The 21,846-nt window shown below is 37.3% G+C and overlaps 1 protein-coding gene across 1 annotated transcript; it reads left to right on the top strand.

Moving 5' to 3' along the window:
* The first annotated feature begins 425 nt into the window (after nucleotides 1-425).
* Nucleotides 426-21,767, top strand: LOC133212957 (desmoglein-1-like). The gene is made up of 16 exons (XM_061354824.1): nucleotides 426-473; nucleotides 7,141-7,176; nucleotides 7,554-7,682; nucleotides 8,367-8,522; nucleotides 8,668-8,815; nucleotides 9,686-9,849; nucleotides 10,123-10,257; nucleotides 10,805-10,990; nucleotides 11,167-11,426; nucleotides 12,308-12,450; nucleotides 12,602-12,820; nucleotides 14,230-14,706; nucleotides 16,561-16,709; nucleotides 17,220-17,280; nucleotides 18,906-19,114; nucleotides 20,529-21,767. The coding sequence occupies exons 1-16, from the start codon at nucleotides 426-428 to the stop codon at nucleotides 21,483-21,485; spliced, it is 3,477 nt and encodes a 1,158-aa protein (XP_061210808.1). The 3' UTR covers nucleotides 21,486-21,767.
* The last annotated feature ends 79 nt before the right edge of the window (nucleotides 21,768-21,846 follow it).

The following is a 21,846-nucleotide window of genomic DNA, read 5'->3' as shown; positions in this document are numbered from 1 at the left end:
TGAAAGAAATGATAAGTTACCATTTTAATGATTCCTTATGTTGTGAGTAATTTATAAATCACTCAGTATCTTCTCAGCGAAGCTTGCCTTCTGTTTTTAAAACGTACCCTTTCGTATCCAACAAAGGGTTTCAGTGCAATAAGAATTAAGGTGTGTCTCTTAGCTTTTACCTGCAAGCAATAATGATGTTGTCAAGCGTTTCAGGTGAGACCAGCCCAGGATTTTGGGGTGGGGAAAGACACTCTGTTATACAGCATCTTCAGTGCTTCCCTCAGAGGGAGGCAGAGACACCTTGAAGGGCTGAGTATAAGGACATCTACCGAGTGTCTTTTTAAGTAGACACCAGAGGTGGGGGGGGGGGAGGGGAAAAGGAACAGGCTCGTAACCATAACTCAGTTGGACTTGTATCCGAGAAGTCAGATGCCATGGACTGGCTCCCTCACCGAATGGCTGCTTTTCTGTTCCTTTTATTGGTAAGTCAGATTTTAAAACAAAATTTGTAAACTCTGTGATTATGTCAGTTGAGTCTTCCTCCGCAGACCACACCATTTGACCGTGGAAACTACCCCCAAAAACACTTGTGAATTTTAGCAGAAAAAAAAACCCATTAAACTGCATTTCTGAAAATTCTATACAGTAATTTAGGTTTTCTTTGCATGCTGACAAATGTTTCTTTTGACTTTGACTTTTTGCAGACTGTTGATGTGTAATTTGTGATTTTCTGTGTTTAATGCATGACTTTATAGGTCAATGTTGTCCTTGGTACTATTTAAGGTGTCACTGCTATTAAAAAAATTATTATAATTATAAAAAATCCTAATAACTTGACTGGATATTATTTAGTTCTATGTCTATTGTTTTATTTAAGTTGAGTGAATATGGAAAGCAAATCTCATTTCTATGGATTAGCAAGAGGGCTTCAGAGCTGACCATGTAGTACAGCTGTATTCAACAGAAAAATATGAAATATAGCAAAGACCTTAGCTGAGTAAAAAAAACAAAGACTTGGCCTATTATTTCACATTGCAAAGAGTTTCTGCCTTGTAGTGCATTACTGTCTGAGCCGCCATGTGCTGAGCAAGTGAATGAATGACGGAAGTGTTCTTTGGGCTTGTTTTTCTCACTGTAGAAGGAAAGTTGTGGCTATGGTCAAGCAGCACAGTTGTAGAATGTGTTCATCAAGGCACAGAAATTACTCAGAAAGGACTTAAAAGACTCATGGAGGCACTTTTGCTCCTGCAATCTGCTTTTTGTTTAGATTATTTTTACTTGTCTGTGCTGATCTTCTGAAATTAGGTAGAGGTTTAAGGCCCTGAAAACAGAAAGGAGTAGGATTTCTGTTATGTTCTTCTGTGGCTTTGACACAATTTTACATTTTACACAATGTATTAGTAAGGGAAAAAGTTTGATAACTTCTCACTACTGACACCTCTAGAAATGTTATAGTCAGGGAAAAGGTATTTGGTGTTATAGAATACGAAATACTTACTTTGAAAAGGTAGTCGAATAGCTTTAGGTGACAGCTCTGCAGTCAAAGTAGAACTAACCAACACAGGGCAGCTGCCAAGCAAACAATGACAAAACTTGGCAAAAGCAAGTTAAGGTGCAGATGAGTTTCTGCTTGTTTTAACACAGCACAGAGGTCTCTGAGATTGGCCTATTGTACACCACACTAACACTTCTGGTTTTTTATGTAGTGACGATTCGTTTTACTCAGTTACCTGGTGATGCATAGTCGTGATTTATCAAAGTTCAAAACCAGATGTTGACTGTACAGTATCTAATATCTGTCCATTCAAATGAGATTTTATTGCTTCTCATGGCAACTCTGGAGCCATTTTCATTCTTTCAGTATATTATTGTTACAATTGCGACTGATGTGTTGGGCCAGGAAAAGAAGCAATTGTGAAAACTGCCATTATGCCATTATTATGTTTCAATGACTATAAAATATTTGAACTTTTATTACCCAGAGGAAGCAATTGTTGTTCTTATTATGCATCCTGCACAGCCGTGTTCATGGTGGCCTGCACAGCTTAACAGCATCTTTCAGTGCCTAAAAGAAAGCTGATGGACAAACTCTAGAGATTAAATAAATTGTAAATTATGCACCCAATTTTAGTGTATTTTGAGAAACAGTCTTGGTTTTAAGCTTGATTAATCTTTCATGAAAATTACCTGTCTGAATGTTGTGTCTGGTTAGTATACTATTAATAATCTGTATGAAATAAAATTGTTGTGGAGTTATACATATTTTGGTACACTACTGCACTTTCATAAGAAGAAAACTTACCAGCCATGAAAGTAATAATTTTCTATATGCATTTCACCATTGGTGGGACTGATTCTGCAACCCTTGTTCACGTGACTTCAAAGGCATTATTCTCATGAGTAAGGGAGTTCTATTTGTGATACTTGCACAGACACGTTTTATGGAAATAACCTGTTTGATGAGGTATGACTCTTCTCCTGCCAGCTATCATGTGACAGCTAATAATTTTAAATTCACCGCATCTCTTATATGCACTTTTGTCTGGCTACATTTTCCCACGTGCTATCTACACTTCAGGTTTTTTTTTCCATTTGGGCTGTGGTTACATCTCCTACTCATAACTTGGTTGCACATAAAAATATTAAGGGGCCAAATCCTCTCCTTGCATATGCAACGAAACATCTGTCAGGACATAGCCAACAACTTGCAGGCTGATCTGCCAAAGAATTTTGTTGTTGAAATAGGAACTAAAGCAACTCCGCATCCAAGAATTATCACCTGCAATTCAGTTCTTAAGTCTCCAGTTTTACATTTCTAAGCAAAAATGGTCCCAAAACAAATGTGCATTTGCAGCTAACCCATAACAGAATTCAGGTTTTATTGGGGATATTTATTGAGAAGACATAGCATGACTAATCTGAAAAACTCAAATTTGAATGATAATAGCATAGACCCTGTACTGAAATCACTTTTCTGTTCATTTTTCTAGTGGTTAGGCTCAGTTACTTTATGGAAATTCTTTATATCTGTACGATTCATCAGAACAGAAACAATCTCAGTGGTCAGTCTCCCAAAGTGGTCAGTTCCTCAAATAAACATGTTTTAAAATAAATAAAAATTTGGAATATATTCTTCTGATTCAGATGAACATCATCATAGCAATAGCAATGGGTTTTCCATCATGGGTGCAGTACAAACTATTGACGTCAGTTGCTAACACAGGAAGTAACAGAAACACCTGACTTCCTCAGAATTAGAAAATAAAATGCCAGAAAAATCCTGAAAAACTTCCCCTTTTAAAAGCACCTTCATGAGTAACCTACAGAAATGAAAAGTATAGACAAAAACACATTCATGTTTTGATTTAAAAGTGATCAAATGCATATTTAAAAAAAATGAGGTTATTTTGTCTATGCTACTCATTATTTCATGTGCACTCTTTTATCATTTTTTAAAGAGATGCAGAATGAATAAAGGGAAGGGTTCATTATTTCAACAGTTTAGTAGTCAGAGCTTTGGCTGACTAAGACAGACGTAAAAGTCCCAAAACGCTGACACAACCAGAGCTACCATGGCACCCTCATGACTAATATAATATGTGTGAGTTCTCAGCACTCCTCCCATACAGGCCAGTAACAATACCACTGTTGACTTCAAAGAGAGAGAAGAAGATACAGTATGAATAATGCTGGGAAGATGTAAAGGCGTGTTCAGTCATTTAGATTTCAGTAGGTGGAGGAGGGAGGATTCCATAATTGCGTATAATATTGTTTGGCAGTCAATTAATGATTAGTTAATTCTTGTTTGTAAATTGCTTTGAAGGTGCAGAAAACTATACACATCCTATGGGACTAATTCTGTTCCCAGTTACATCAGAATAAATCCAGAATAACACCAGTGTGCTTCTAAGGCATGATTTTGGGCACAAGATTGAAGCTCTATATCATTACAATAAAAGACAAGTTTTCAGACAGGCCACTGTGCAAATGACAGTCACCATAAACATGTTTCCTGCCTGCACCTGTCCCAACGCAAACCAGAAACAGCTTGTGCAATAAGTCTCTGGCTTCTCTGCAGAGTTTCCATTTTTTCACAGTCTCTCAGAGACTAACAGGACAACAAACCTCAGTATCATTTTGATCAGCTTGGTTATCCCAAGGTTCTCAGGATGCATCCCACACATTCCAGTGGCTCCTATTGCTTTAATTATCATTAGTCACTTAATCTGTGGAAAGTATTGTACTCAGATACTAGTTTACAAGGAAAATTTATTCACTACCTAGAAGTATGCAGGAGTTCGCTACTAGGAGATTGTAATTCTCTGCTATAAACTGCACTAGAAAAAAAAGGGTTTGTACTGCAGAGAGACATTAGCAACAGATAACTGGGTGTGGGGAGCCTAACTGCTGGTGATAGTGGAGAACTGGAAAACATTACTTGGAGGGGTAAAGGAACCATTGAGGTATAGTTGGATAGATGTAATTTCAGAACTGATGAGGTCTAGCTGGTGACCTAGACAACTTTTGTCTGGTGTCTGCCTGCCTTCCTTCTTATAACAGAAGCAGCAGCAGCAACTGAGAGAGAGATATACCAAATGCAAACATCAAATTCATAGGATCAGCCTTTTCAAATAATATCACAAACTGTACTAAGGACTCTGGATCCAAAACCATCAAGACTTCTTTCAAGATCTTCCATTACCAACACATAGCAGAATGGGTTTTTCCCCAGTTAGCATAGGACGAATGTGGAAATACGGGTCCTAAATTTACAATCCCCAGTATTACTGATGAAGAAATTCCTGACATAACTACTAGTAGTGCTCAAAAACAAAGGATGAAACTCCAGTGTAAAATGTATATTCTTCACAGCTTTAAAAGAGAACTCCCTATAGGCTGAAATGAAGTGGGGTTTGAATATTTGTGTCCTTAAAGAACAGAATGCTTTACAGGCATAATACTTATTTCACAGATATTCAACACAGTTTTTCAGTTAGGCTTGCTGAGTAGGAGAGCGGTGTGGCTGGATGTGAGATCTTAGTTTCACTGTTAAATAACAGAACAGGCCACAGGAAGCAGACAGTAGACAAGATTCACTAACATTGCACTGGGAGGTGTATACCCATACTTTCTTGGATCAAGAAAATTGCTTGCATGCCAGAAGGGATTTCAGCCTAAGGGTGGAGAGGATTTCACTGTACTCACCAAATGAGGTTCTGCTCTGCTGGTAGGATCAGTTGATAAGAGATGTAAACCAGTGCTATTTCTGGCGGACTTCATCACTCAGGTTCTCTGGTTAGGGTAATATGTCCCTTCTACACCCCATGTTTCCCCAAGCTCCAAGAGAGATTTAAAAGGACAGGACTGAGCTCCTACTGGGTAAAAAAAACCCATACAATTTAAATTAAGTCTGATACTCTCCCTTATCTCAGATGAGTAATGGCTGTACATGAACTTAAGACCCATTCTTCAACTGAATATTTAGTGACCAATACGTAAACTCAGATTAAAAGTTATATTGATGCTTTTAGCACAACACAAAGATATCGTAATAATTTTCCTGCAGAGTACTTTTCTTAACTCATTATGTCAATAGCTTGCTCAATTAAACACGAAAAACACCCTTAACCCATGAACAGTCCTATAAATTTCAAGGTATATGAAGAGAAAATGGGCAAACCCACAGTCTAAATTCCTCATGCAGAAGCAGATTAGAGCAGCCATTATGTGCCGAGGTCTCAGGAATGTTCTGGGCAAGATCAGATCATTAAAGACATTGCTTTGTAAATGACATATGGTGGGGAAAAGGGGGAAGAGAGAAGGAGGAGTGTGAAGTTGCTGTTCATTAATCTCTTGCGTGTAAGAGGTTGTTTTAATAGCAAGTAAGTGGAAAAAAGTCTGTGCCCATCTTTCGGCCTTGACAGAGCAATGCAATAAATCTGAAGTGAGGAAAGTCCCATGAGGTAAAACTGCCATAGAGAAAAAGATGATCACAGAGTTTATCCAAGTAAAACTGAAAAAACAAACCAAAAACAAATCAAACCCCCAAAAACCCCACACTAGACAAAACATGTCAGATGAAAAAAAAAAAACCCAACAAAACCAAACAACCAACTATTGAACAGTACTGGAAAATTATAAGGAAACTGAAAAATTGATAACTTCAGCTGGAAACAGCATTTGGTGAAAAAGAAAGAGAAATTCTGCAACATTTTTTGAGTCACTTGTATATTTTATTTCTCCTATTGATGAATGAAGCAAACATCCAGTCCTGCAAATCCTATATTCTTCACCCTTTATCATCTGAGCAGAGCAGATGCAGGTCCTAAACCCAAAAGAGATGCAATGAAGAGGTATATCCATCAAATGAACTTCATTTTCACACCTTATTTAGAAATGAGGTTAATTAAACTGCACCTTCTTTTAAATTATGCTAATCAGGAAATTAAGGATTCTCTACTATTGTAATTTTAAAGTAATTACATATTATATATGCTCCTGACACCTTTATTTACTCAAGACTTTGGTTGCATAGTTAGATCTCAAATCAAAGCCCTCTGCACTCCAGAGAAATTGGCCTTATGACTGCAGCTGGCTTTCCATCTTACACTGAATCTGTTCAACCTCAGTGGGAAGTTTCAACAAAACACTTCTGTTCTTTTTGGCTAAACTACATAGTAAAGCACTTCAGGTTTGTGGACTTTCTAAACAAGAAAAATACAGATTTTTTTTAAATAAATAAATGCTCTCTCTCTAGTTTCCTAGAATTACTTTTTAATATCAACTCTTGCAACCACATCTCTCTTTAGATGAAGTGTTATGACCTGCAAATCTGGTGAAAGGTATTTTGATGTACGTAAACTTGAAATTTGCTACGGCACATCCATTCAAACTCAAAATTCTGCCTTGAAAGACAAAACTGATTTTGAAGGTGTTAACTGTTGAAGAATTGAAGTGATAGGTATAAAAAAAAAATAATTGCACAGAGTGATTTATAAAAATCCTGTACCTGGCCTAGATAGGTTATTGCAACAGACTTAAGAAGAAGTACTGATTCAGTACTGCAGTACAGCAATGTATGGCAGTTGGGTTTGCTTACTGCATTTTGCTCTGCATTTTCATATGCCAATCCTCTTACTGTTCTTGCAGGTACTCCTGGATTTCAGCACAGGATTTCATGTAGAGGTAATACATATTTCTTTAGAAACTGTTTATCTGATCAAATGGATTCTAGTCAATGCAAAAACTAAAGGCAAAATACCGAACTAAAACATTTCTGAACTTGAAGATTGAAAATGCATTTAAATATTCAACAGTTGCAGGCAATAACCTGCTTACCCTGTGAAGAGAAGCTCTCCTGAGCCTAATGAGTATCTCATACACAAGAATACTTTTAAAGTAAACATGTACAGCCTTAAGAGTCTGGGACTCACGGACATACAAAAAAGCATACGATCTATAAAAATTCATTTTCTCCTTATTGCTGGAAATTATAAATGTCTGTATTAATTTAAAATGGATTGACGTTACTGGTCATATGATACTGGAACTCTCTGCCAAAGGTAAAAGAATGGAATGAAAATGGAACGGCAAGATGGAAAACTTTCAGAAGACAAAAACGTGAATGGATCAAATTTGCTGCAGCTTGTAGAGAAGGAGAAGATAATTCTAAGAGGAATCCAATTGCCAAAGTAAGTAGATAGTGCAAAAGAAGTTTTTGCTGACAAGGAAGTTTTTCTAAAGACAGGCTGATAAAAGCAGAGAGATTTAAAAATGTATTTGCTTAGATTAGTCAAAGCAAGGAACGTAGAATAAAAGAAAGATGATGCAATATTTCCAGCTCTGCTGAGACAGTCAAGGTGAACTCATGTGGCTGCTGAGTGACCAAAAGCTTTCTAGAATATTGGCATAAGTCTACTTCCTGGACTGCTCCAATCACTGTCTCTTCATGTACAGCATCTGTGTACTAGATCACAATACTTTCCTTTTCTCTCTGATCCTAAGAAACCCCTGAGCAGAAGTTCAAGGATATCACATGATTTCTGTGGGCAACAGAGCAAAGATTATGATCTCTCAACATGACCATACCCTTACTGAGGTCCAGACACAGGGGGATACTCTTTGAAGTTTCTCTCTTCACTTCCCTGCCATAAGATTTAAGAGAAATTGAAATCCTGTCCAGCACTTAAGGGGAGATGGATCTCTAGGCTGACTGTTTTGTAGAACTTTCCATTGGTCCTGTCAATGGAACCTTGTGATAAGTGGTTGAAAAACTGAAACTATATAGCACTTTTTACAGGAACTAGCAATAGGATAAAAAGCCCTGCAGGTGTCCTCAGTAAACTGGAATAAATCATTATTATCTATTATTGTAGATCCGATCGGACTGTGAAGAAAACAATCCAATCACATACAGCATCTCTGGAGTTGGAATTGATCGTGCCCCCTATGGAATATTTGTTGTTAACCCAAGAACAGGAGAAATTAATATAACATCAATAGTGGATAGGGAAGTAACCCCAGTATTTGTTGTGAGTACTCCCTTTTTTCTTTTACCTTTATAATGATAGACCCAGGGTGGGGCAGGGAGAGCAGAAGCAGACAAATTCATTTGTTTCAGGTTGTTACTTTGCTTACTTCACTTTTGGTTTTAAAATGAGCAATCTCTTTCCCTAGATACGCTGCTTTGCTAAACACTCAGTGACGGGTGTAGATTTGGAACCACCTCTTGAACTTCGAGTCAGAGTTCTGGATATAAATGATAACCCTCCAATATTTGCACAAACTGTTTTTACAGGATCTATTGAAGAATGCAGTATGGACAGTAAGTAACTATATTATGCCTATTACAGTATAGGTAGTGAAGCTCCCAGAATACAGTTAATACAAACCTGGAGTGTTCATTCACCTGCTTCTTAGGTAATGACATAAAATGGCCAGGGCTACTGCAGAAGAAGGAGCAGCATACACTTCTCCATATGCTGTTTGAGCTGGGGCCCAAGCTTATACCCTGAAATTAATCAGTGATGCTTCCTTTTCTCCCACACACAAACACTGAATGTACCAGTTTCTAACCATACCACCATGCAAATTTTTTCACATGTGAAAATTTAAAATATATCAGTTCATTCCTTCTCATTACAAAAAATTAGCATTACACCTACACTCATTTCCTTTAAGGGTATATAAAATACGTTTTTTCCTGACTTTTTCTATTTCAAATATTTGTATTTGCAGCTTACTGCAGTTGAAGTAGATTATTAAATAAGCCCTTACTTAAACTCTAAAATGGTTCTTTTTGTAGGAAGTACAGCAATCAACATTAGACATGCAAACAGCACTGAGGCAATGGTGCCTAACACTCATTTTCTACTTTGCAGAAATTCTCATTTAAAACTGAGGAGATTCCTTACATGAATATCCACAAGCTCAGTACTTACAGTTTTTACACAGCCACTACATTGACTCAAGTTCAGTGAAAGCCTGCATTGCTCCATCTGACCTTAACTTTTAATGCATTTGAAAGTCAGAATTCAGTCAGAATCAGTACTGCAAAATGAAACTTTTGGGGTTTTCTGTAAATGTCAGTCAATAGATAGCATTCATTTTTATACATCAAGTTATAGCATTATTTTGACGGGATTTTTGCAGGAAAAAAATAGTTTTTTTTCTAATTATTATTTTTTCTTTTTAGACACACTGGTGATGAAAATAATTGCAACAGATGCAGATGAACCTAATCACTTGAATTCTAAAATTGCCTTCAAGATAGAGAGCCAGGAACCTGCAGGTCCGCCCATGTTCATTATGAATAAATATACTGGAGAACTCCATCTTGCAAATTATCTTGACAGAGAGGTAACATTTCTTGTTCCAAAGTTAAACAATATGATGTTGTGGTGTATATGTGTTGGGGGAGGGAAAGAAGGGGGAGGGCAGGAAAAAAAAAGAAAAAGAGAGAAAGGTTTTGGGGTTTTACAAAAATTAAGGAAGAAACGCAATTTTTTCTGTATGTTACAATAAAATGTCTAAGGCAAATTCTGCATTAGGAAATAGCAAGACATGTATATTTATAACATTTAACATATACAGGTGGTCCTTCTAATACCCTCATTTCTCTTTCTGCGACAGCAACATAGTAGCTACACCCTTGTTGTGAAAGCATCAGACAGAGATGGAGCTGCCGATGGAATATCATCCCTCTGTAGCTGTAACGTTAAAGTTATTGATGTCAATGACAACTTCCCAACTCTTGCTCAAAGCTCTGTAAGTTTTTAATACCAAAAGCAACATCACTGTTTTAAAACCCTGTTCAAAAGTTGATAACAGAGCCCTTACCAACCCATAGAATTCATTCATATTTGAATACTCCACTGGATTAGCATGGTTGTTTCCTTGAAACATGCTCAAAATCCCACCCACTGCTTGCACACCTATTCTGATAACATACATACAGATTGTTCTTGTATTCAGAGATGTCAGTCCTGACACTGACTTCTCTGAATTCAGCGAAATCCAGTCATTCGGATGTCCAGATCCTTGCAATAGAGATTACATACATTAAGAAAATATTTGTATATGTTTTCTTACAGAAAGCACAAATCGCTTTCCTTTAAGCCACCTCCACAAACGCTTGAGATGATTCAGCTCTTCAGTTCTGCAACCAGAATCATAATTCACCCAGAACACATGATTTTTATTAAATTGGCATGGACTATGGGCAGGACAACCTTTTAGAGAAACTCCGCATTTAGCTTTGTATTCCTCACGTACGTTTTAGTGTTTGCTGATAGACATTTATCTGTCATTCCAGTTTTCAGCAAGTATTTCAGAAAATTCACTCAGTTCAGAACTGCTACGAATACAAGCTCTGGATGCTGATGAAGAGTTTACAGACAATTGGTTAGCAGAATTTTTCTTTATATCTGGTAATGAAGATAACTGGTTTGAAATTGTCACAGATCGAGCTACAAATCAAGGAATTCTTAGAGTAATTAAGGTACGGATAAATATTGTGATTCAACTGTTGAAATTATCATATTTAAATAATTTTAATTCATTTAAAAAAAATTAAATGAACAGTAAAAACATTGTCATTCAACCTCCTAAAATATAAAATATTTAAATAAAATTGAAGGAACTTTTATATCTAGCTCTCTGTGGTTTATCTTTTAGGAACTGAATTATGAACATCTCCAGACTCACTCACTGATTATTGGTGTCAGGAACGTGGCTGCTTTCCACCACTCTGTTGCTCATGAATACCAAATGTCTGGAACACCCCTCACAATAGAAGTAAAAAATGTGATTGAACCACCAAGATTTAATCCATCTTCAGTTGTGTTTTCTCTATCAGAAAGAACAAGAGTAAATTATGTTGTGGGAACATACACAGCCATCGATGAGGACACTGGAGCTATTGCATCAAATGTTGTGTAAGCTCTACTCTGCTTAACTACCTGGGTGGAATAATTCTGAGATATCAGGGGGATGAGGAATTGGTATTTTAAAGGGTGTTTTTAAAAAACAACTTTTAAAATGTTAATAGATTAGCAACAGAATAATAGCGACAGAATAGCATATTCTTCCACCCATTTTTATGCTATGATCGTTTTTGTTTCCTGACGCACTTTCCCTAGCCTTGTATATAAGACAAAGAAAATACCATTTTTTATATCAGGCTGTAAGTTAAATAAATCAGAACAGATTTTTTTTTCTAACCTAAACTAAGAATATTTTTTCTTGGAACATTTGCTATAAACACAGAATTTGCTAGAATCTCTAAAAATCAAGCAAAAATCCCCACCAAGAATGGAAAATATTATACAATCAGGATATAAGAGTTCATTCTATATTAAAAAAAAAGGAAATTTATTTCTCCTGAAATTAATATTTAATGGGACCATAATTTGTTTTTTAATGTGTATAGAAATAGATACATCAAATTTACAAAGGTTTGAAAAGTTTTCTTAAAACAGAAAAAAGTTGGCACATACAGCTTCAGAGTATTATAGGCAGAGCTGTACATTTAAATACTGATATCAACAGGGTTCTAATAAAGGTTTACAGTGTCCAGAAAGATTTTATTTTTAGACTATGACACCACTTTCAAGATACAATAGACTTCTACGCATTTACTTTATTTCTAGTTATTTTTCTGATCTACAGGAATTCTGCTTGAACAGGGTAAAATGCAATAGCGCCTAGCACAGCCTAAAGGAAAATATTCCCAAGTGACAAGTATACTTTGCAAAATGAATATGTAATAAATATATTCATAACATAATGTTGACTATTTTCACTTCACCAAACACAGATATAGTATAGGACGTGATCCAGGTGCTTGGTTCAGAATCAATCAAAACACTGGTGAAATCACACTGAACAAAGTTATTAACCGGGAATCAATCTATGTAACCAATGGGCAGTACAGAGCAGAGGTTCTGGCTATCACCAGAGGTAAGAAAAAAGATAAAGTTCTCTGAAAATAAACTCTCTGTTTCAGATTTCTCTCACTGTTTTTTTTTTTCTCTTTCTAGTTTTCCCACATGAGCTGCATTGTTTATAGTGTCAGCATTCCCTCCTGACCACGAATACCTTCTTTTTACAGGGGTTCCTCGATATACTGCTACTGGCACCATTGTGCTTTCAATACAAGAAATGAATGACAATTGCCCAATTATTAATACCGAGTTACGGAAAGTATGTATGCATTCTCCATCAGTGATTATCACAGCAAAGAATATGAATGGTGAGGTATATGGTGCCCCCTTTACTTTCAGCATACATGGTGAACCTCAAACTACATGGATTATCAGATCAATAAATGGTAAGCTAACCCACATATTATTACAGAATAAACCATAGTAAAAGCTCTTCCCTAAAATAACAGATTAAGATAATCTTTTACTAAAAAACGAATCTGTTATTAACATCTCTTCTAAACTCACTTAAATGTGATTTTAAGCTCATATGGATTCACAAATTTACTCTGGATTTGCATATATGTGTGTGTGCATACATATATGCATACATACATATATACACCTCATATTAGCACTAGAATCAGAATCATTACATGTGTTTTAGCTGGTTATCATCTTTCAAAAGAAACTAAAAAAATACTGATAAAAATAGAGCAGCAAAACTGTACTTTACTTGAGTCTAGCTATAAGCAGTGCTATTGGTCTAAATGTAATGAGGTAATTCAAAAGGATTAATTTAGATTGGACATTAGGAAAAAATTCTTCGCTATGAGACTGGTGAGACACAGGCACAGGCTGCCCAGAGAAGCTGTTGCTGCCCTGTCCCTGGCAGTGTTCAAGGCCAGGCTGGATGGGGCTCTGAGCACCTGGTCTAGTGGAAGGTGTACCTGTTTATGATGGGGTGGGGGCACCTGATCTTTAAGGTCCCTTCCAACCCAAAAAAGTCTGTGATTCTATGATTCTGTAATTTAATACCTTTTCATTTTTATAGTATAAAAAAAAATACAAAGCATATGACAAAAATCTCAATTTTTTGTTAAAGCTATTCATTGGCAGAGCTTTACTTCTATAAGGCATATAAAAACTGCAAATAAAGATAACAGCTTTTGCAATTTATTGTACAAATTGTACTTTAATTTTATTTCTAAGAAAAACATGTTAAACGGTGCCCAGTGAAGCTTTTCCAGTTTCCTTCAATAGTACATGACTATATTATTAAATGACAGAATCTGCATAACTTACTGTAGGCATAGAAGACTATATTAAATTGTAAATATCACAATTACAGCTACTTTTGTCTCCTATTTGTCCTAAACAGATGCAAATGTGTAACTTTAAATATTTTAAAACTACTGAAAAAAACTTTCAGAAAACACATTTAGATTCCTTGTAAGAGAAACAAAAAAGTATCAAAATTGCAATTTTTATGTTCACCTTTATGCAAATAAAAACCAGTAAAAGCAGCAGTAGGCATAAAAAGGCGCATTTGCCTCTTTTATATTTCTCACGTTAAAAAGTGATGACTTCACTGATCTGGTTCAGGTTTTCAAAAACTAAAAACTAGCATAGATGAATATAAATTCCAGCTTTGAATAAGTACTGTAGACACATAAGGAACAGCAGATCTTAGAATAGCAGAACTTCATAATGTTCTACAAATATGACTTCAAAAATTCATTATTCAATTGTACAGTATTTGCATTCAATACCTTAATCTAAGTATTTGTCTCTTTTTTTTTTTTCCTCCCCGAAGCTTCCTCTGCAGAACTAACGACTCAGAACATTGACTTTTACATTTATAGGATCTATGTCAGTGTAAGAGATAGCCAAGGCCGACGCTGCCTTAGACCACATGTAATTCCTGTGCAAGCTTGTCAGTGTGATAGTCGTAATTACTGCACCAGTGGGGCCACAAAAATAATTATCATTGGTGGTGGCGGTGGTGGCAGTGGTGGTGGTGGTAGCAGTGACAGTGATAGAGGCCAGGAAGGTGAAGGGCAGGGACAAGAAGGTGGTGGTAATGGTCAGACTGGACCTGAAGGAGGATATACTGAGGACCACACAAACTGGCAGACTTACACTGGTGACTATGATGAAGGTGAAGGATATACTGCAGTCACTGATTATGGTTATGGTGGAGATGGAAACTATGGCAGAGATCTCGAATCTTCTACCACACTTAGTGGTGCTGCCATTGGCCTGATGTTCCTTGGTGGATTAATATTTGTTCGTAAGTATAAAATTAAAAAAAAAAAAAAAAGTATTTATTTTCTAAGAGGTGCATTTTTTTAATTCTTCCAAAATATGGTGACTTTTCTGGTTGGTTGCTAACCTATTAGCTCCCATGGGCCATTTGACAGAGAGAAAATTGTCTCATAATTTCTACATATTTATATTCTGCATATTTATACACCTAATTCATTCAGACATAACTACTTCCTTCCTAAGGATTAGGATTTTATTCCCAAGGTGTTATCTGGATACATTAGACTGGGCAAAAATGTTTAGTAGAAGATACAGATTTGGGGCAAGAGCTGCCCCTGCAACTTTGAACTTACCCTATGCAATTCATACTTCAGTTACATTACTTACAGTAATGGACAAGTATCAGCTCCAAGTAGGGTGTGAGGAGATATAAAGAACAAGCTCCTTCTGAACTCAGGGCCAGCATTTCAGTGGTAGTACAATAAATATAATAATCTTACATTTTGAGCTTTTTGGCCGTTGCTACTAAACATTGCATCTATTAAAAACGAGTAGCATTTGTTCAACAGATTCAAAACAGATCATTCACTCATATGTCCTAGCATTTTTGAAGAAATTTTGAAGTTTAGGGATAAGATTATTCAAGTTTTATGCAAAAATTTACTTTTCAGACTACTACAATCAGATGTGGTAATCTTTCTTTCATGGCCTGGGCATCAAGCAATCAACATCTAAAATTTCCCAGTGCAGAAATACTGATTACAAAACCAGAGGAAATCGACCCTTTTCCCCTGACTTTTTGAAGAGTGTGGTTTGTTTGAGTTTTGATTTTTGATTAGTAGGAATCAACTAACACAAAATTTTGAAGCTGCAAAAAGCTGTTTTGTTCGTAGTTCCCCAGTGATGAATGTTACAGGACAATCTGTCTTCCTGCCTTTGGAAATTTCTCATCGTTGGTAGTCTGGAGTACATAGGTCCTTAGTCATGCAGTGTAGAGTAGTACTTTGTACTCTCTATAGCCCTTTCCTCTTTTCTCTTCAGGTCACTTTGTTGTTAAACTGGGAGCTTTAGATGCTCTGCTTAATCTGGTTTAGGTAATTGCCTCCACTTTCTCTACAGTAGGACACGGTTACTAACCTAGCTGTCTAGGTTAAGGACCTAATATTGCAGTGAGCTTCTAAAATAAGCAATGTTTTCAATGTTGGCATTTAAAGCATTCAGCAATTTCCAACACAGTCCTTGAAACAGCTAAGCACAATACAGCACACTGGGAAAACTGACTCACTCGTATGTAGTCATCTCTTAAAGCTAGGGTTTGAGATTTGCCTCTACTATTTTTTCAAACCAAGTATTATGTGTAAGTGATGCAAAAAACACAACTGGACCCATAGCCAAAGATCACTGCAGGCAAACGGACCCCCCTTCATTGATTCTTCTGTCTATTATAGATAATGTGTATTTCTTTTCAATTACAATATCTGAAGAGACAATTGTATGCTTATATGAATGAATATCACTGAATGCTATATAGAGCACAGCTTGTTCTGCTTAATTTTCATATGCATGCAACTTATATTCATTCTCCTGAGACAGATCAAAGTCTGTTCCCAGGTGCATAGGCATAAATTTGGAGTAACAGCCCTACTCCACCCCCACGTTGCTTTGCTATAAATGAAGGTACAAATTCTTCTGCATTTCCAAATACATACATTTCCAAAAGCAGCTAATGATTCTGAAAGCCAAACTTGGAGGGTGCTTGGTTTGAAACATTTTAAAAGGCACATTTTTAAAAGTTCTTGAGCACCTGCCCTCTGGGAAAAGCAGCTATTCCTGTGAGGAAGAGATGTCCTAAATGCCTGTTTCCTGTTTTTGTCATAAGTGATTCCAATTTTGATGTCAATGAGCGACTGTTGTGGATGTGGACCTGGTGCTGCAGGTGGAGTTGGAACTGGATTTGAACCTGTACCTGAATGCACAGAAGGGGCAATTCATCCATGGGGAATAGAAGGTGCCCAGCCTGAAGACAGGGTCAGTATATCCCATGTTTTTAAAACCCACAGCAGCTCGCATTTATAGAAAAGATTGCATTTGATTAGAAGCATGAAAGTGATCGTAGTATTGTGTTGTCATCTAGAAGAAGTCAGGTAGATATGAAAGCTGATTCTTAATTAATATTTGGAGATGTGGAGTTTGTGTGTTTTAAGTTGCATTCAGTCAGCTTGGCCGAACAGTTTGGTGATACCTATTCCCTCAGCTGAAACACAATAACTAGCAATCTTGATCAGTGCAAAGTAGGACAAGGTAACAGAAACCATCTTCACTGGTCACCTTTTACATTAACAATGAAAAAACTTGAAGTCTTCTTTTCCTTTTTTTTTTTTCCTTTTTTTCTTCCTTTTTTTTTATAAATGGGGATGGTAACTGACAGCTACTGTTAACAGTTTAGACTGCTATTTTCTTAACATGCTGAACAATGTCTTGGTCTTCAGAAGAAAATTTCAAAGTCATCATTCAAGGAGTCAAAATATTGTTTTCCAGGATGTCTCACACATTCTTGCCCCAACAACTGCTGCAGGAGGCGATTTTGGTGAACCCTCTGGTAAGCAGATCCTAAAGCTTTCTATGTGAGCTGTCATAAAGCTATCTTTCAGAACTTTCCATCTTCTGATTCATAGAGCACTTTGGTTTCACAGATATAACCCAACCCTTCTAATCATACATCTGCAGATAGTCAAACTGATACTAGTACGACTTCCAGTGTGAATAAAGAATACGAGGTTTGAGTTTTGAGCAGATTCACTTCTGGAAATTACATCTATTTTGAAGTATCTGCCAAGGCTTTCAAATCTTGGGCAATTTATCATTCCAGCTAGTGAATGGAGGGACTTCTCAAGGCAGCAGTTTTAGTACAAATCAATCTTGAGGATAGAAGAAGGAAATTTTCTTTCATAACTTGGTGGTGAAAGGTTCAGCTCTTCAGCTCTCAGTTTTCTGGCTCTGCTTCCCACAGGAGAATAGGACCTGTCAAGCAGCCAGTCAATTACTGACCATTTGTGCACTAGCCTGGACCGAAAGCTGGTACATAGCACAATAAATTCATGCTTCTGAGATAAAGTTCCCCCAGGGATTCAATGGCCATAGAGAATAAGACAAGCTGAGCAGTGCCACTACCTCTTTTTTCCCCATTCCTTACTCCACAACATGAAGGAAGGATGCTGGCACAGATCCATTTTCACTAGCTTCTGACAGGAAGACATGTCACTCTGCAAAACATCTCTAATGGCTATTGATTATTAAAAAATGTTCTCATGCTTAAGGTAAAATCAAAAGGGAACATTTGGGGGCATAAACATGAATTAAGAGTCTTCATTCTTAGGAAAGTTACACTGCTATTGAAAAGTTTAAGACTTAGACATTTAATTTACTTTATTTCCACTCTTCAGTACTATTATGGTGAAAGCCCCTGGTTCAAATTCTATAAGCTCAGACTAATGAGATTAAATGAAAAAAAACCCAACAAAATTTAGCCTGTGTTTCTTAGTATAATCATAGCTAAGACTACTGTATACAACTGGCTTATTACATGAGGATATTTAAGACAACTCATCCCTTGTTATCATATATGAAAAAAATCTGGAAAAGATAAATCCTGTGAAAGTATGATTTTATAATTTATCGTAAAGATCATTTTCATTCTTCATCATGAACACTGGTGCTTATTATGCTCTATCGTTGTTCTCCCAAATCCCCCTTAACAATCTGTTGAGTAGAAAATGTGAAGAGTTACAAAGGTATTTCTTTTGGAACAGAGTTTAAGGCAAAACAATTTTAACCCCAAAGTGATCATAAATATACATTTATGTATTTGCATAAATATCCACAAGCATTATCTGATTTTCCAATGCAAATTCCAAGACGGCATATATATACGTCAGACACAGGAATCTCCAGTCAATTACTCAGGCAAATCATTGATTTTCTAAAGCACATATGCACATGCTGCCTAGCCTCAGGAATAAAATCAAGGTCTTAGATGTCTTGTAATATTCAATTTTTAATTGCAGTTTCAATGTGTGGCAACTGTGCATGGATCTGTGACTAAAATTAGTCTAAAATACCTTTAAAAACTCACTAGTGTCAGTAGTGTACTGTTTTTAAAAACAGCTGCCAAATTCTGTGTAAATTTTCACAGAGCACAGGAAGGATAACTTCTTCTGTTTTCAGACATATATACAAACACATATGGAGGAGGAGGAGTAGTAGCTTCTGGTGTTGAAGAAACTACAGGTGTTGGCTATGGCACTGGTACTGGTTATGGAACAGCTGGAGGAATTTCTGGAGCAGGTGAAGTAAAAGGATCAATTGGAGGAACAATTAAAGAGTATCGAGAAGGAGGAGTGAACATGGCCTTCCTAGACAACTACTTCTCTGAGGTAACTGCTTGATCTTCTTTGAGGTATATCTGTGAGCCTACTTTTAGATTCTCCTCTCCAATTTACATGGTTAAAATCCAAGATAACCCCACTCAAATTGAAACTTCATGATATGAGACTGGTGTGAGAACAAAGCTGACAATACTAGTAGGAAAAACTATGACACTTAGGAGTACCACTTTTGAGCTGCTGCCATGGTAGCTTTCATTGTTCAATGGCCTTTTTGTAAAACTGATGGACACACTTCAGGTATGGGTAGCAAGCAAGTAAATTATTGCAGCTTCATAATAGACCACCAAATTTATATATTTGTCATCTTTTTCAGTGTAGAGGTCAATAATAACTTTGTGAAATTGTTCACATTTCCTCTACAGCTTGTTTAATAAAGTCACTTTAATCATTAAAGAACTGTGAACACCACTTCACTTTCTTATTTTTATTGGCATTTCTGTCCCCTAAAATATTTATTAACTGCAAGTGGCACAAATATGAAGCTTTGTAATTGGCAACAAATTAATTATCCTTTAAATATGGGATTAAAAAATGCTATGTTGTTTACAAGATTAATGAATTGATGGGATATATTTTCATAATTATCATCAACATGCATAAATACTGTGATTGCATATGTCACCAAAATATCGATTAATATATAAGGATTGCTGTCTCAACATCTCGAGCATGGACTTCTTCCAGACCACAGTCTACCTGCCTAGCCTGGAAGCCCCACATATTAATTGTCTGCCAGCCATAGGCCTCTACAAATTATTCCTGCTGACTATCTCAATCTCCAAACACTCTGTCTCTCCCTCACAGGCCACCCCTTCCATCCTTCCCTGCTTTCTATAACTTGACCCCACACTCATTTTAAGTTCTCCTCTTTCCCACCGATCCCTCTGTACTGACCACCCCACCATCCCCAATGCCATCCCAAATCAGTGATCTCCATCCTGCTCAAAATGGATTTCCTCTCTAGGTTCACAAAACTTTCTCCACTGTGGCCAACCGTCCATCTCATCCCCTTTGTTCTGGCCTCTCCACTGCTCCTCTTGCCATCCTGTTTTGTTCCTTTTCCTACCACTTCATTCAGATATTGCTGCCCAAACAGCAGATTGTTCCCCTGTCTCTTTCAATCTTTCCCTTCACCCCACAGTCAAGCTCACTGAAAACAGACCAAATTTGAGATGCCAACTGTGTGCTGAAACACAAATAAAACATCAGTAACATTTGAATAGAACTTATTTCAAGGTTACAAAGATGTTGATTATCCAATTTGTTCTGCGGATGTCCCATTTTTCAAGTCAGCTGGGCAATACTGTGTTTAAGAAAACCTTGTCATGGTTTGAGTCTTCGTGGTTAAAAACCTGATAAAAAGCCACTCTATTCTTTTTTGTTTCTTGTTTTCAAACTACAGAAAGCATTTGTATATGCAGATGAAGATGAAGGTCGGCCGGCAAATGACTGCCTACTAATATATGATCATGAAGGTGTTGGTACTCCTGTCGGCTCTGTAGGTTGCTGCAGCTTTATTGGAGAAGATACAGATGAAACGTATTTGGATACATTAGGACCAAAATTCAAGACCTTGGCAGAGATTTGTCTGGGCAAAGAGATCGAACCTTTCCCTGATGTCAATCCACCCTGGCCATGCGTTAATGTCACCTTTCCCAACCCTGAAAGTGATATAAACCTCCCGCCACCTGGAACCACCATCATTGTCAATGGAGGTGCACCTATGCCTCCCCCGGCTGGCACTACAACAGTTGTTACTGAAAACACCTACACGTCTGGGTCAACCATACAGCACTCAAGGCCGATGCCAGATCCTTTGCTCCACGGCAACATGACGGTGACTGAGACCTACACCTCCGGCTCCCCCTCAATTTGCATTGACCCTCTGCGTGCATCCAATGTTGTTGTAACAGAAAGGGTTGTAGGTCCTGCATCTGCTTCTGATTTGCGTGGCATGCTAGATATCCCCGATCTCACAGATGGGTCCAACGTTATCGTCACAGAAAGATTAATCGCACCTAACTCCCGGCTCCCGACCTCTCTGAGCATTCCTGATTTGGTAGACGGATCAAATGTGGTAGTGACAGAAAGAGTGTTCAGGCCTGCCTCTGGCATGCCAGGCAGCTTAATAAATATTCCCTCAGAATTAACAAATGCCCACAACATGATGGTCACCGAGAGGGTAGTATCAGGGTCTGGGATGAGCAGCATGGGGGCAGCAAATCTGGGGAGCATGAGTAGCACGAGCCAGATGCTCAGTGCTGACTGTCACCTTGGCCAAGCAATGGGCACAGCATCCCCCAGCACCTCCCGGAGAAGAGTGACAAAGTACAGCAGCATGCAATACTCCAGTCAGTAAAACCTCTGCCAGCACCCCTTCCTGCTGAAATCACCATTTGTACCGACACTCCTTAGCTGCCACCCACCAAGAATATTGTTATTATTTATAACCAGGAAATAGCGCTAAAATTTCAGGGATTCCTACTTGTGTAAGGATCTCTGAAGGGTGCCCCATCTCAAGATCAAACTTTGTCAGTGAAGGGAAAGTCGAAGTTAGCTTTAAATTTACTTCTCTCTCTCCACGTAGACTACAAGTGTATGAACAGATACTTCTGGTTTTGGAGGGAGATTTGATTACTGAGTGGAGCAGTGAGAGGGGTTCCTTGCATGCATACAGTATCAGTATGAATTTATGTCATATAAAAGAATGTTAAAATGCT

The sequence above is a fragment of the Neopsephotus bourkii genome, unplaced genomic scaffold (assembly GCF_033783945.1).
Source record: "Neopsephotus bourkii isolate Nb327-2 ecotype Australia unplaced genomic scaffold, CSIRO-AGI_Nbou_v1 NB_753, whole genome shotgun sequence".
Taxonomy (NCBI): Eukaryota; Metazoa; Chordata; class Aves; order Psittaciformes; family Psittacidae; genus Neopsephotus; species Neopsephotus bourkii.
The sequence above is the reverse complement of the archived record's forward strand: the minus strand, read 5'-3'. Positions and strand labels throughout refer to the sequence as shown.

Coding starts and splice junctions, on each gene's coding strand:
- LOC133212957 (XM_061354824.1), top strand. CDS start 426: ATGGACTGGCTCCCTCACCGAATGGCTGCTTTTCTGTTCCTTTTATTG. Junction 9,850..10,122: donor CAAATTATCTTGACAGAGAG/GTAACATTTCTT, acceptor TTTCTGCGACAG/CAACATAGTAGCTACACCCT. Junction 10,991..11,166: donor GAATTCTTAGAGTAATTAAG/GTACGGATAAAT, acceptor TTTATCTTTTAG/GAACTGAATTATGAACATCT.